At 42.5% G+C, this 13,409-nt stretch overlaps 1 protein-coding gene across 14 annotated transcripts in view; it reads right to left on the bottom strand.

The window, feature by feature from the left end:
- Positions 1 to 1,382: 1,382 nt before the first annotated feature.
- LOC112216834 (forkhead box protein P2-like) overlaps positions 1,383 to 13,409 on the bottom strand; it is a 122,234-nt gene continuing 110,207 nt past the window's right edge. For 7 of the 14 annotated variants that reach the window (XM_042300115.1, XM_042300114.1, XM_042300120.1 and 4 more), the window contains 4 exons: positions 12,907 to 13,028; positions 12,277 to 12,352; positions 10,807 to 11,132; positions 1,383 to 5,061 (listed from right to left, as the gene is read on the bottom strand). In XM_042300115.1, the coding sequence (XP_042156049.1) occupies positions 4,917 to 5,061; positions 10,807 to 11,132; positions 12,277 to 12,352; positions 12,907 to 13,028 (669 nt within the window). In that variant the 3' untranslated portion in view covers positions 1,383 to 4,916. The remainder of the gene's footprint in view (positions 5,062 to 10,806; positions 11,133 to 12,276; positions 12,353 to 12,906; positions 13,029 to 13,409) is intronic. The other 7 variants (XM_042300117.1, XM_042300121.1, XM_042300119.1 and 4 more) reach the window with 1 other exon arrangement.

The following is a 13,409-nucleotide window of genomic DNA, read 5'->3' as shown; positions in this document are numbered from 1 at the left end:
AAAGCACTGAGAATGAAACATGTAGGCTACATCAGCTTTTGTGTGCATTTCTGAGTCCAAAAATGTACGGTAGGTCTATAATAGGTATAATAAGACTTTCTTTCTTTCTTTGTCTTCATCGCACTGTAACCAACTCCACTTTATGAAAAGCAGCCAGTGTGACTCACGGATACCTCTCTAACCACAACACATGATTATTTCATGGCCTTTGAAAGAGGGGTCTGCGACGTTGCCTTCCACTTGAATGCGGGAGCTCTCTCTGATGCTGCGTGGTACACAGGCCCCGTCCTTGTTGCAATTCACAGACACTTCCGTGTGCATAAATAGCACGAGAGACAAGTGTGCCTCGCGAGGTAATGCTCTGGAACGCCGTCGAGGGAGACAACAGCAGGCATGGCTGCGGCTCAGGCTGTCACTGGGGAGACTGCGCGCGCGTGTGTTTGTGTGTGTGTGTGTGTGTGTGTGTGTGTGTGTGTGTGTGTTGTAACTCCCATTGACTTCTCATGGGACATCACATAGAGAAAATAACATTTGGGTTGGCATTGTCATTAAATGACCAGCGGACATGATTCAAAGCATCCCGGATAGAATGTCCCTGGCCACTCTTTGGAACGTGAATGAGCCCTTAGAATACAGAGGAGCTAATGGGGACCTATCGGTCATGGTGGATTCAGTGTGAATCTCAATGAGCGTGTCAGTAAGAGCTCTCCGTGACCGACAAGGTGTAACCTAGCTGAGATGAGTTGAGCTATCCACTGTTTGTCATCCACACTGTTCCTTATTCTATAGCATCAGTCAACACATTTCCATCGAGAATTGGTTTGAAAAATGAAGAAGGAAACAGTAACATTGAAATATAACCATAAACAGCTATTATAAAAAAGCAGGTTCTTATGCCCTTTCTTGATGCCCTCACCTCTCTACAGTGGGTACCTGTGTGCCCCTTCTGAGTCTCTGTTGATCCCTACAGTATGCTATTTCTTGAATAAACTACCCCCTGGTCAAGGCTTATGATAAACTCTCCAGTATTTATAGGCCTAGTAGTGTACTGGGCCATAGTTGTACTTGATCAAAGGGTGGCTTGAACACGTGGCCCCTGAGCCGTTACTGGTCCAGGGGGTTGGCTCCAGAGGGCACTGCCAATGGATCCACATGTCCCCCTCCTCTAAACAAGACTCTGGATGCTAGAATCTGGAACAAAGCCTTGTAACATACACATTCAATTTTTTTAGTTTTTTTGTTCATTCATTCTCAGAAGTAGCACAGTCCTGAAACATTAAACGCGTAGTGCCAGCCAGATTTTTCATGGTTGTGACTTTGTCGAATAAAATATATATGTGTACAAAAAAAAGAAATCCCTGAAGTTGGAGGCAGACAGTTGCTTTTCAAATCCTAGTTTTGGTCCTTTATTTTAGTCAGCAGTGAAAAGCCATGAATACAGAAAATAATAACGGCTGTTACAATTCTCAACCATGACTTTCTAATGTCCGAGAATCTTTTAACGCATTGGACACAGTACACGGTAATGAAAGTATCAAAAATGAGCCCGATCATAAAGGAATCAAACAAAAACATAAAATGTATTCACCAATTACATAAACATGTGTTTGCTACAGTCCCAATTTACTGTATACATAGGGGGGAGAGAATGATAGTAGTAGAAAGTATACAGGACTCAACTGCCTGACATAATGCTTCATAAAGTATGCACAGAGGTACAAGCAATGAATACACACATTAGGTTAAGCCTTACAGCTACGCAAAGCTGATGCGGAAAAAAAGCAGGTTTGCTATTCTTAGCGAGCAATGAGAGAGAGGTAAAAACAAAGAAATCATGAAATTCAGAAAAGAAACTGATTCTTCTTTTTTCCCCCCCGCTTAGAAAAAAAGTCTGGTAAATTTTATGGGTCCACCAACATTTTTACATTAGTATGCAGTTATCAAAATACAGACAAAATCATCCCAGAAAATCCAGACAAATCCTAAAATCTAGTGGAGGAGCAGATTGCAGTTCTGGAGATCTTTCTGGTATTATGTGCAAGCAACTATTTTAGACATTTTTATTTTTACAAAACCCATGCAAAATCTACAGGTAATATGCATTCTGTGGCCGGCCGGTGTCTTCCTTCCCAAACAGCATAGCCGAGGTGTGCATTCTGATGCATTAGGTCAACATCCCGATCATCTGTATTTCTTACATTATTTGTGTTTATTAATGATTGTTTTCCAGTCCAACCAAATGATTTTAGACATGCATTTTAAAACACAATATTCCTTTTAAAGGTATTTTTTACATGATCATTCTACAAATGTTTGAGGACAACCTATGACAATTACTAATCTTCTTCCGTGTCTGACGTCGGGAATGTAAACTGTCCGTCGAGCCGTGTCCATTGAGTAAAGTGTAACAGCTCTTGTGGCTCTCTAATAACTCGACGTGCAATCTGCCATTTAATTGTTCTGAATTGGTTGTGCAGAGGTAGAACCTTTTTTTAAAATAGAAAGCCTTCGTTTTTTGGGGGGTTAAGTGGGAGAATCCTTTTTTTTTTGAAAGACGCCGTGTCCTTATATTTGGTGTGATAAGATTATTATGAACGTCGTCTTCAAGTCATTTTCTTGCTGACTCCGTCAAAGTACATAAGGGAGAAGCTTTGTTCCTGGGCCCAGCACCCTCTTGAAGTGGAACTGGCATGAGTGTGTGTGTGTGTGTGTGTGTGTAACGTGTGTTTGGTTATCTATGTAGTAGTGCGCTAAGCTCTAGCAGCCAACTTTTTTTTGGCTTGGCACAACACTTGAAAACAACATATGCAGAGTATGTTTCCAGACACACGCACAAAGCAGACACACACTGACAGTTAGAATACAACACGACTCAGTCAGTTATTTGAGAGTATCTGTTTTTCTGCATCTGAAAGCTACCAAGACAAGGACCAGGAAAGCTGGCAGACCGAAAAACACAGGACTGTGTGTGCGTGTGAGCCTTTGAAAGCGTTTGTGGGTGTCATTTCTAGAGTATAACATAAGTATCCCATAACCAGAGGCAGAATTTTGTGTAACTTTGGTTTGACTGAAAACAGAAATGACCATTAAAGCAACAGCATCCACTTTTCTAGATGTCATTTAGCTGAGAGAAATGAAATATATATTTTTTAGACAATCACTAAGTTCTGTTCCTGCCACTAGAATCTCAAATGTGATAGAATTCAGTGCAGTTAAAGACAGCTTCTCCTACGCCACCACTGACTGTATCAATGTAGTTAAGAAGCTAGGAATGAAGTAATGAAGTATTTAAACCATAGAATAAAGCAAATATCACCTAGAAAATGTTTCTTTTCACCTTTGATATCCCTCTTCGACAATGGCTGTATTATTTGCTTTTACGTGATAACCAAGCCACACCATTTCATATCAACTTTGAAACTATGACTTATTTGGCTTTACTAGATATTTTAAATGTTTGGTTACTATGTTTTCAGTTTCGGTTTTAAACGCGGCTCAAAACAAACCGCACGGAAATAAGACATGACATATTTGACAGTCCCACTGAACATGACATATTCACTCGATGAGAAAAAAAAACTATGACCTGATGGGTGACGGAAAATCTAAAACAAAACCAAAGAAATCAAAAAAACAATCTTCACAACAACACAATTTTCTGCACTTCCATTGAACACACAAATGTTTGTTTTGGTCATGATCCACGTTTGCAGTACACCTGCTTTTCTACCTATCACATAGCTTGTAGTTACATATCACATCTCCTCTCCTCTCTCTGGTCCCGGTAGATACTGCTCTCTCGCCCTAAAACCCAAGTGGACACTACGAGTTATCAAATTACACATCAAAATCTTTTATTTTTTGTTTTTGAATCATCTTTGTACAGGGCTAAATTAAACGATCCCAGAGGTTATTTAGAAGGTAGTTTGTGGAAAGCGTCTCTTTGTACTAGTTAAAGTCACAGAAGGCTGACCAAAGAGTCTGGTGGCTTCTGTCTAAGCTATTGGCCATTGATAGTGTTGGCTTTGGTTTCTAGCTGTTGCCTGTGACTGTTTGCAGGTAGACAAAGCTTTAGAACAAGGAGGTAAAAGAGAACAGCAGAAGAATATGCAGAAATGCATTTTTTCCCCCGTATTGGTTGGTGCTTACACAAACAGTTACGTTTTTCAAACTTAATATCAAGTTAATTACTTTTCATCACAAACAGATACAGACTGGAAGCCTACTTTTTTGACAGCTGCAACAGTCTTGATACCGTGCTTCTGTTACTGTTGGGAAACAGGAAATGGCATTTACAGTTGGTGGGGCCAGAAATCAAAATACAAAAAGTAGAACGCTAAAAGAAAAGAAAATACATTTTTTTTGTTTTTTTTAGCAACATACAGGCAGTGACACTAATTTCTGATACTACTCCTGTGCAAATGATAGACAGAGCAACAACGTTTGAATTGAACCAGCAATTGTTTCTAACATCAACAACTACTGTGAGGGTTTTTGATATTCACAAAATTCAACATCTTTTTTTGGCAGTATATAAGAGGCCGTTAGCTTTCTACAGCACGGGTTTCTAGACTCGTGTTTTTGTCGTTTTCCGTCCATGAGCCTCTGTGTTTATCGGTGTGTATGTAGTGGCCAAGCCATCTTCATGAAACAGGTCTGAAAGTCGTTTTAAAAACCAGACATCTCATGCCTGTCATGTTCAGTCAGGGATCCCAAAGGGCTGCAACAAAGAGTTCCTTTGGGCCTTGTCTTCCGGATGCATGCTCAATAAATACTCCAGTCCGCGGGTCGGGAAGGAGGAGAGTCAGCTGTGGTCTGATCTGTTTGGTTATGGATGAGGAGTGGTTCTGGTATTAGGAGGACAGTGTGACGGAGGTGGAGGGAGGGGCCTGTAGTAGTGGGAGGGACTCCAGTAGTCACTCCAGGTCATCTGATAGGTTGCCCTCCTCCAGCTCCCGGTCGTCGTCCAACTCTGGGCTGTGGTTGGCTGTCGTCACCAGCGACATCGGACAGTCATTGTCGTCCATGTTCAACGGCTCCTCCTTGACGTGGATCGCTGACCTGGAAAGGAATGGATGAAATATGTTGTTAATTATTTTATACATAAAGACATACGATAGAGTAGGAAATTGTTACACGTCCACCAGTGTGCCTTAGTCCCATAGTCCACCCAGGTAGAAGCTACTGTCATACAGTCGTGAATGCGTGAACTCCCATACAATTAAACACAAAAACTACGATTTCACCCATGCACTACCAAGAGGTGTTAGAGCACACAGCTTTGAACTAAACCTGTGTCTCTGTCTGTCTGGTGGTTGGTCAGTGAGGTGCAGACGGGGGTCTACAGTGGTGGTGAAGTCAGAGAGATCCTCTTATGAATATCTGAGTTGTTCGCGTATAAGGTTCTAGGGAATCAACCCTTCACCCTGGGTCACATATTTTATCACGCTGCTATTTGTTAAAGGTAATTAGATAGATTGTGAGGGAGAAGCCCCTCAGCACAATTAACAGGGGATGGAACCAGAAAAAAAACAACTAAGAAATCACTCAAAAAGCCTCCCTCTTCTACAGAATGTATACTAGACATTCCATATTAATAAACACAAGGTATATTAATCTTTTTCAGAGAAAACATTAATAAAATTTGATGACAATAACGGACATCAGCCTGAATTACGTTGCTAAACAGCATGTAACAACAACCATAGTATTTGTGAAAGGATAGTTCAACATGAAACATCACTTTTAGTCTTAAGCAATTGCATCAACATTTTTATGACCATAATGTGACAACGGCCTTATACTCAGACATGGTTGGCCATCAAGAGTTCACCGATGGCACCTGGTTGACTTAAAATATATCTAAAAAAAACACTGCATACTAAATAATGGAGAATTTCTCATCCCCTCTAGTCCCCCGGAGCAAGGGGAGTCAAGTTTACTTTAACTTGTTAATAGAAAGCGCAATGCGTCGTTAATATGCAGAGGGGCGTGCGTGTCGCTCCTCCAGAGGGAAAAACCTGCAGCTAGTCTCCGCCTTTAACCAGCTTCACCTCGGCCGTTCAGTCGGACATACATGACGCATGTTCTGAACTCTAAATGAATGAATATCTTTAGCCACTGTCAATAAACGCAGTGTGAAAACACTGAAACACCGGTCTGAGTGGGGACATTCCCCCCTCCGGAACAACAGAGTGTGGGAGGATGTGCGGGGCTACTAACAAGAACAATAATGCTGTCACACACAAACAAGGCTTAACATGATCCGGGGCCCTACTCAGGGAAAGGGTTTGCGGTTGTGATGATAAATCTGACAAAACCTAATTATTTTTGACACGTCGGATGCATCAGGGAATCCCTGTGGACTAAGAGGGAGAGAGAGAGAGAGAGAGAGAGAGAGAGAGAGAGCAAGAAAAATCCTTATCAAGTACTCTCTGTATTAGAACATGTCTGGCAGCCATCTCCTGGGTTGCCTTCATCAATGGCAGGAGGAATTTGAAAATAATTTTAAAAGGTACAGATTACTTTAATATTTATAGCAAAATAAATTAATATTCAGATGTGGTAGCTAGAAGGAGAAGCTTTGCCTTTTTAGGATGCTAGGCAGCGTGATGAATATTTCTGTTCCCTTCTCAACCCACACACTCAAGAGGAGAAACCAGAATAAACAGAACTCTCCCCTCCAGGTGAGAAGAGGGGGATGAAACGATTATCTGGGATTCATTTATATACACTCATTCTAGTTATCTAGTAACACATTTATTGAATTGAATTTGTTGTCGTAAATAAAAACAATGCACAATATTCATAGTCAGAGCTACCATTCTAATCAACAGACATGTGTTTTTATATTTTGATATTAAGTATTTGATATCTCTCCCAATGAATGTTTTTACAATAAAACATATACAGTGCCATCAGAAAGTATTCACACCGCTTGACTTTCCCATATTTTCTTGTGTTACAGCCTGAATTTAAAATGTATTAAATTGGGGCCTTCCCGGGTGGCGCAGTGGTCTAGGGCACTGCATCGCAGTGCTAGCTGTGCCACCAGAGACTCTGGGTTTGCACCCAGGCTCTGTCGCAGTCGGCCACGACCGGGAGGCCCGTGGTGCGACGCACAATTGGCCTAGCGTCGTCCAGGTTAGGGAGGGTTTGGCCGGTAGGCATATCCTTGTCTCATCGCGCACCAGCAACTCCTGGTTGCCAGGTGCACAGTGTTTCCTTCAACACATTGGTGCGGCTGGCTTCCGGGTTGGATGCGTGCTGTGTTAAGAAGCAGTGCGGCTTGGCTTGGCAGTGCAGCATGGCTTTCGACCGTCGTCTCTCCCGAGCCCGTACGGGAGTTGTAGCGATGAGATAATTACTAACAATTGGATACCGCGGAATTGGGGAGAAAAAGGGGGTAAAATTAAAAAATTAAAAAATGTATTCAATTGAGATTCTGTGTCACTGGCCTACACACAACACACCATCATTTCAACGTGAAATAATGTTTTTAGAAAGTTTTACAAATTAAATAAACATGAAAAGCTGAAATGTCTTCAGTCAAGAAGTAAAAATGTGTTTAACAAGTCACACAGTAAGTTGCATGGACTAACACTGTGTGCAATAATAGTGTTTAACAAGTCACACAGTAAGTTGCATGGACTAACACTGTGTGCAATAATAGTGTTTAACAAGTCACACAGTAAGTTGCATGGACTAACACTGTGTGCAATAATAGTGTTTAACAAGTCACACAGTAAGTTGCATGGACTAACACTGTGTGCAATAATAGTGTTTAACAAGATTTTTGAATGACTAGTTCATCTTCGTACCACACACATACAATTATCTGTAAGGTCCCTCAGTCGAGCAGTGAATTTCAAACAGATTCAACCACAAAGACCAGGGAGGTTTTCCAATGCCTCACAAAGAAGGACACCTATTGGTAGATGGGTAAAGAAAAAACAATAATTGAATATCCCTTTGAACATGGTGAAGTTATAAATCACATGTTGGATGGTGTAACAATGAACCCAGTCACTACAAAGATACAGGCGTCCTTCCTAACTTAGTTGTCGGAGGAAGGAAACCACTCAGGGATTTCGCCAATGGTGACCGTAAAACAGTTACATAGTTTAATGCCCGTGACATGAGAAAACTGAGGATGGATCAACAACATTGTAGTCACTCCACAATACTAACCTAAATGACAGAGTGGAAAGAAGGAAGCCTGTACAGAAAAACAATATTCCTAAACATGCATCCTGTTTGCAATAAGACACTAAAGTAAAACTGGAAAGAAATAAACTTTATGTCCTGAATACAAAGAATTCTGTTTGAGGAAAATCCAACACAACACATCACTGAGAACCACTCTTCATGTACAAGCACGGTGGTGGCTGCATCATGTTATGGATATGCTTGTCATCGGCAAGAACTAGGGAGTTTTTTAGGATAAAAAGAAACGACAGAGGAAAATGTCTTCCACTTTGACATTACAGAGTATTCTGTGTAGATCGTTGACAAAAAAACGGACAATGAAATTCATTTTAATCCCACCTGGTAACACAACAAAATGTGGAAAAAGTCAGAGGGGGGTGTGAATACTTTCTGAAGTACATTCAACTCCTTGGTGATCTCCCTCCAGCTTTCTAATAAATCATGTCGTGTTTAACATGTTGCAACAAACATCCTACATTGGCGATATTAATCCCAATTGGAGACGCACGAGGCACGAGACGAGACGGTGGTCAGTAGCACAGCTATTAGACACCCACAGCACAACCCTTGCCCCTCATCGTCACAGGCATAGCTCACAGCTTTCACTTGCATCCATTATAAACCACTAGCATGCTTGTGTGGTTGGAGAATGAATAAAAGAAAGGAGAAAAATGATTCGTCCTCGTTGTGGCTTTACACTGTATTAGAGAGCCATTGGGTGAGTCATTCAGTCGTTAATGGCTAGCTGGCTTTATGAAGTCTGGACTAAATGCCTAGGCTCTGTGTCTGATAAATACAAGCTATGTGTGTGACGTTCATGTGTGTGTGTGTGTGTGTGTGTGTGTGTGTTGTGTGTGTCTGTGGTTCATAAGTGCATCTTGGACAGAGACTCATCACCATCACTGGCAGATTATGATCCCTGGTAATCCCGCTCTGCATGATGCACGGCAGGGACGCAAATAACATCAGTAGCTATGTGTCGTAAGTTAACAAGGAGCGGGGGCACGGTCAGAGGGCAGAGTGACACACATGATAGCATCTGAACATGGGTTATTTGTGGTTATCAAGGAGTGTGGAGTGTTATAAAGTACATACAACAACTTAATGGCCTTAGATAATAACGCAACATAAAAAACAAATCTCTTTTATTCAAAGTGAAACTGTTTTTACTTTAGCAGCACCCTAATGTACTGTGATTCTAGCTAGCACATCTAGTTCCTGTCTTCTTTAGTCTTTTCCTCTAAAGCATACCCTGGAGGGCACACACACACATAAATGGTAACATGCCTGGAGCTATCTGAGTCGCTGTTTGGCTGATAGCATTAACCTCCAGAAGTGGGGGGGGTTGTCTAATTGTTCGATTCACTTGGTTTGTGAAGTTTCCCTGCTCTCTCCTGAGGACCGTCTGGTACGCCGTGTACTCTTTAGTTAGTGTTACTCTCCCTTCATTATTAAGTGCAGGCCAGAGAGAGCCCACTCATAAAAACACATTTCGTCCATTTTGAGGATGTTGCGGCCGTGTAAAGGTGGAGAGCGGTCGTGGCGGCAGCCTCCACAGCAACCCCTCACACTGAGGCGAAGTCGTCTGAGAGAGAGAGAGTCTCCTGTTCTGTCCGTTATTAAAAGTTCAACAACCTGGGGGAGTGGATACACAGGGATCCTGTCGCCCTTACTCTGGTCCATTTCCGAAAGGAATAAACACATCCAAACAAATTAATGTGTGGGTTAGGCCAGTTCCTCTCAGAACAGCCAGTCCCCTTCTTAGATACTGAACTGGCTTAATTCCCAGTGCTACTCCAGAGATGGCTAGCAAGTTAGCTACTGTGGCTGGGCTTGCATCATTGATTTCAAATGGGGGGGGGGGGGTAAGGAAGTGTGTGGGGGGTAAGGAAGTGTGTGTGGGATGGAGGAAGTAGTGGCTACACATACAGCGCCCCTGTTGCTCCATTTCCTATCTTTGGCGGGGTAAACATGGACTACAGTGACACGTGTGACATCACTGGTTAGAGGGAGAGCACATTTGTAACATACACATTCCTGAAATCCACACGACATCCATTTTTAACAGCCCTCTCTCTGGGCTCCATTAAAAAAAGATAGAGAAGGCAACGATTTTAAAGTAATTAATGACACAGTTAGCTGCTAAATATTAATATGGACGGTCTTGAATAAAATATGACTTCTAAACCCCTACAATACAGACATTGGAGTAATTCAAACCAAATGTGTAATTATCATCTTTTTATAGGTTATAACTGAAAGCCATGTATGTAAACCTCACCTCAGGTGTGGCATAATGTGTCATTGAAATTAAGATGTCTTTGAACCGCCAAAATATGCTGGTGATTTAGTACTAAAATCAAATTGGCCCCCAAAAACCTCCCACTATGTTATAATCTAGTAAAGACTTTTAACAAGCTACGATGCTAACAAAAGACAGCTATGGGGAGAGTGGGGATCCACTGTTGCTACTGTATCATCTGGTACATGGAACAGAGGGGGAGGTCTGTCAACAACTCTCTGTGTTACAGTGAACACACTGAGGTAGGTGTGTGTGTGTGAATCGCCACCAACGAGAAGCCACCGAGTGCTACTTACATGTGTGCCTGTGGGGAGTATCCTCCGGGGCTGCTGTGGCCGTTGGTGTCCAGGTGATCCAGCGATCCGTTCAGGTCGGACTGGAGCAGGCTGGGGGGGCTGCTACCCATCATTCCTGGGGGGCTGCCACCCATCAACCCATGGGGGCTCCCGCCCATGAATCCATGTGGGCTACCACCCATCAATCCATGGGGGCTACCGCCGAGCATACCAGGGGGGCTCCCGCCCATTAAACCATGAGGACTGCCTCCCATCAAACCAGACGAGCTGCTGTTCATCAGACCAGGGCTCCCCAACAGAGGCAGGGAGGTCTCAGCCAGCGCCGCCTGGGAGGGAGGGAGGAAGGGAGAGGGGGAGAGAAAGGGGTAGAGAAGAGGGAGGAAGAGGGTGGGAGATAGAAGGGGGGATGTTGATGGAGAGAGGGGAGTTGAGAGAGAGAGAGAGAGAGAGAGAGAGAGAGAGAGAGAGAGAGAGAGAGAGAGAGAGAGAGAGAGAGAGAGAGAGAGAGAGAGATGAGAGAGAGAGAGAGAGAGAGAGAGAGAGAGGTTAGAGACAACTGGGTATCCATATTACAGGCCACCATGAAGATAAACCTCACACTTAAAAGAAAATTCCATCCAAAAACTATCTTTTGGTATTTGTTTCAATAGTCCATTGTTGATATTGTCCCAAAATGTTTGCATGTCAGCAATCAATGTTCAAGATATATAACTTTTAATATACAGATAATACTAGTGAAGACTTTTGACAAGCTATTATGCTAACAACTGGATGCTTATTAGAGGATTTATATTACTAATGATTGGATAGTTTTCACTGATGGTTTATTAGACTCAATATAACTCCACACAATGAAAGATGTTTAATGTCGCTGATATCCCCATCTTTCGATGACTATTAAACAGACCAAAAAAATGATATAAAACTCCTGACACTTTTGCCTCCTGCGCATTAAAGTTATATTTGCGATTAAAATGTAAAGTTTTTGCCATGAGCACCTTGCTGGCTGGCCAACAGCATAGAAGCCAAATCATTTATGACAGCTTGGATAAATATGAATGCAAATGCTATCAATCTGAGCCTGTAGTCAAGCTGAGAGAGAGAAAGAGCTGGTTCTGCTCTAGCCACAGGGTGGCCTCCATTCTCACTGATATCAACCAGACAGATGGAGAGAGATGGAGGGCGGGAGAGCGAGAGAGGGAGGGAGAGAGAGGAGAGAGAGAGAGGGAGGAAAGAGAGACCCTCCACTCAACTTTAGCCACTTTCGTTCCTCCTCTCCCTTGCTGACTAATGAACATACAATACAGGAGGCCGAGGTCTTAAGAACGACTTCCATTTAACCACACAGAAACCACACACATAGACAGCTGTAGGCTATAGTACCCACGATACAATGGAGGGGAATCAGTCACATGCCGTCTAGCGTACACGATCTGACGGAGCAACCGCAGCTTAATGCTGGGTGTTTACCTGTAAGCTGGCGTTTAAAGCAGCTCCATAGCCCAGGCTGGAGGGAAGGTTCTTCACAAGCGTCGGGCTTCTACACCAGGAAACACAAATACACAAAACATTTTGAAATAAACATTCTTACAAAATGGCATATTGCAACATATAGTTTTTCAAAATATCTAATTCTAATATCATTGTATATTAAACAGTGAAACAGTCAAGTGGTGTAACATTTAAAATACCTATTTCTCCTCATAGCCGTGACATTAAATCATCTTAGAATGAACGGCAGCCTTTGAACATATACTGTATTACAGTGCTATTTAAAAATGTCTGATTATTAGTGGTAATACGGTACAGGCCCTAGGACTAGGTGGGGAGTTAGAGTGACAGCTCTGCTCTAACGTACCCTGTTATCTTCTGAGACCTGTATTACAGGGCTATTTAAAAATGTCTGATTATTAGTGGTAATACGGTACAGGCCCTAGGACTAGGTGGGGAGTTAGAGTGACAGCTCTGCTCTAACGTACCCTGTTATCTTCTGAGACCTGTATTACAGTGCTATTTAAAAATGTCTGATTATTAGTGGTAATACGGTACAGGCCCTAGGACTAGGTGGGGAGTTAGAGTGACAGCTCTGCTCTAACGTACCCTGTTATCTTCTGAGACCTGCGTTTCTGGTACTCCATCTCATCCACCGTCCACACGGCCCCCTTCACGTTCTCCACGCGCACAAAGCACTTGTGCAGACTGAGGTTGTGGCGAACGGCGTTCTACAGATGAAAAAACAAAACAAACAGAGAAAGGTCACGGAAAGACTCATTTCAATTTTTTATTTTTTATTATCCACCTAAGAAAGGGAGCAAAAAAAAAAACGAAGAGAAATTGATTTTTTTGGTTGAAATTCTTAACGTTCACGCACCATTGATTTAATTAGTAAAAGTGAGCGAGTACGAATGCACTTACAAGTCACACACAGTACATATCAATCAGAGTAAGTAGGCTGAGAGGAGGTAATCAGCATAGCAAATGGCTTTTGGTGACAGAAGTGGTAATGCTGTGGTGATGATGGTGATGTCAGTAGCAAGCAGCAACCCTCAACCCTCTGCTCTAAGTCTTCATGGCAGTATCTTTAGAAGACGACAGTAGCAGAG

The sequence above is a fragment of the Oncorhynchus tshawytscha genome, linkage group LG17 (genome assembly GCF_018296145.1).
Source record: "Oncorhynchus tshawytscha isolate Ot180627B linkage group LG17, Otsh_v2.0, whole genome shotgun sequence".
Lineage (NCBI taxonomy): Eukaryota > Metazoa > Chordata > Actinopteri > Salmoniformes > Salmonidae > Oncorhynchus > Oncorhynchus tshawytscha.
This window is presented reverse-complemented; position numbering and strand designations above follow the sequence as displayed.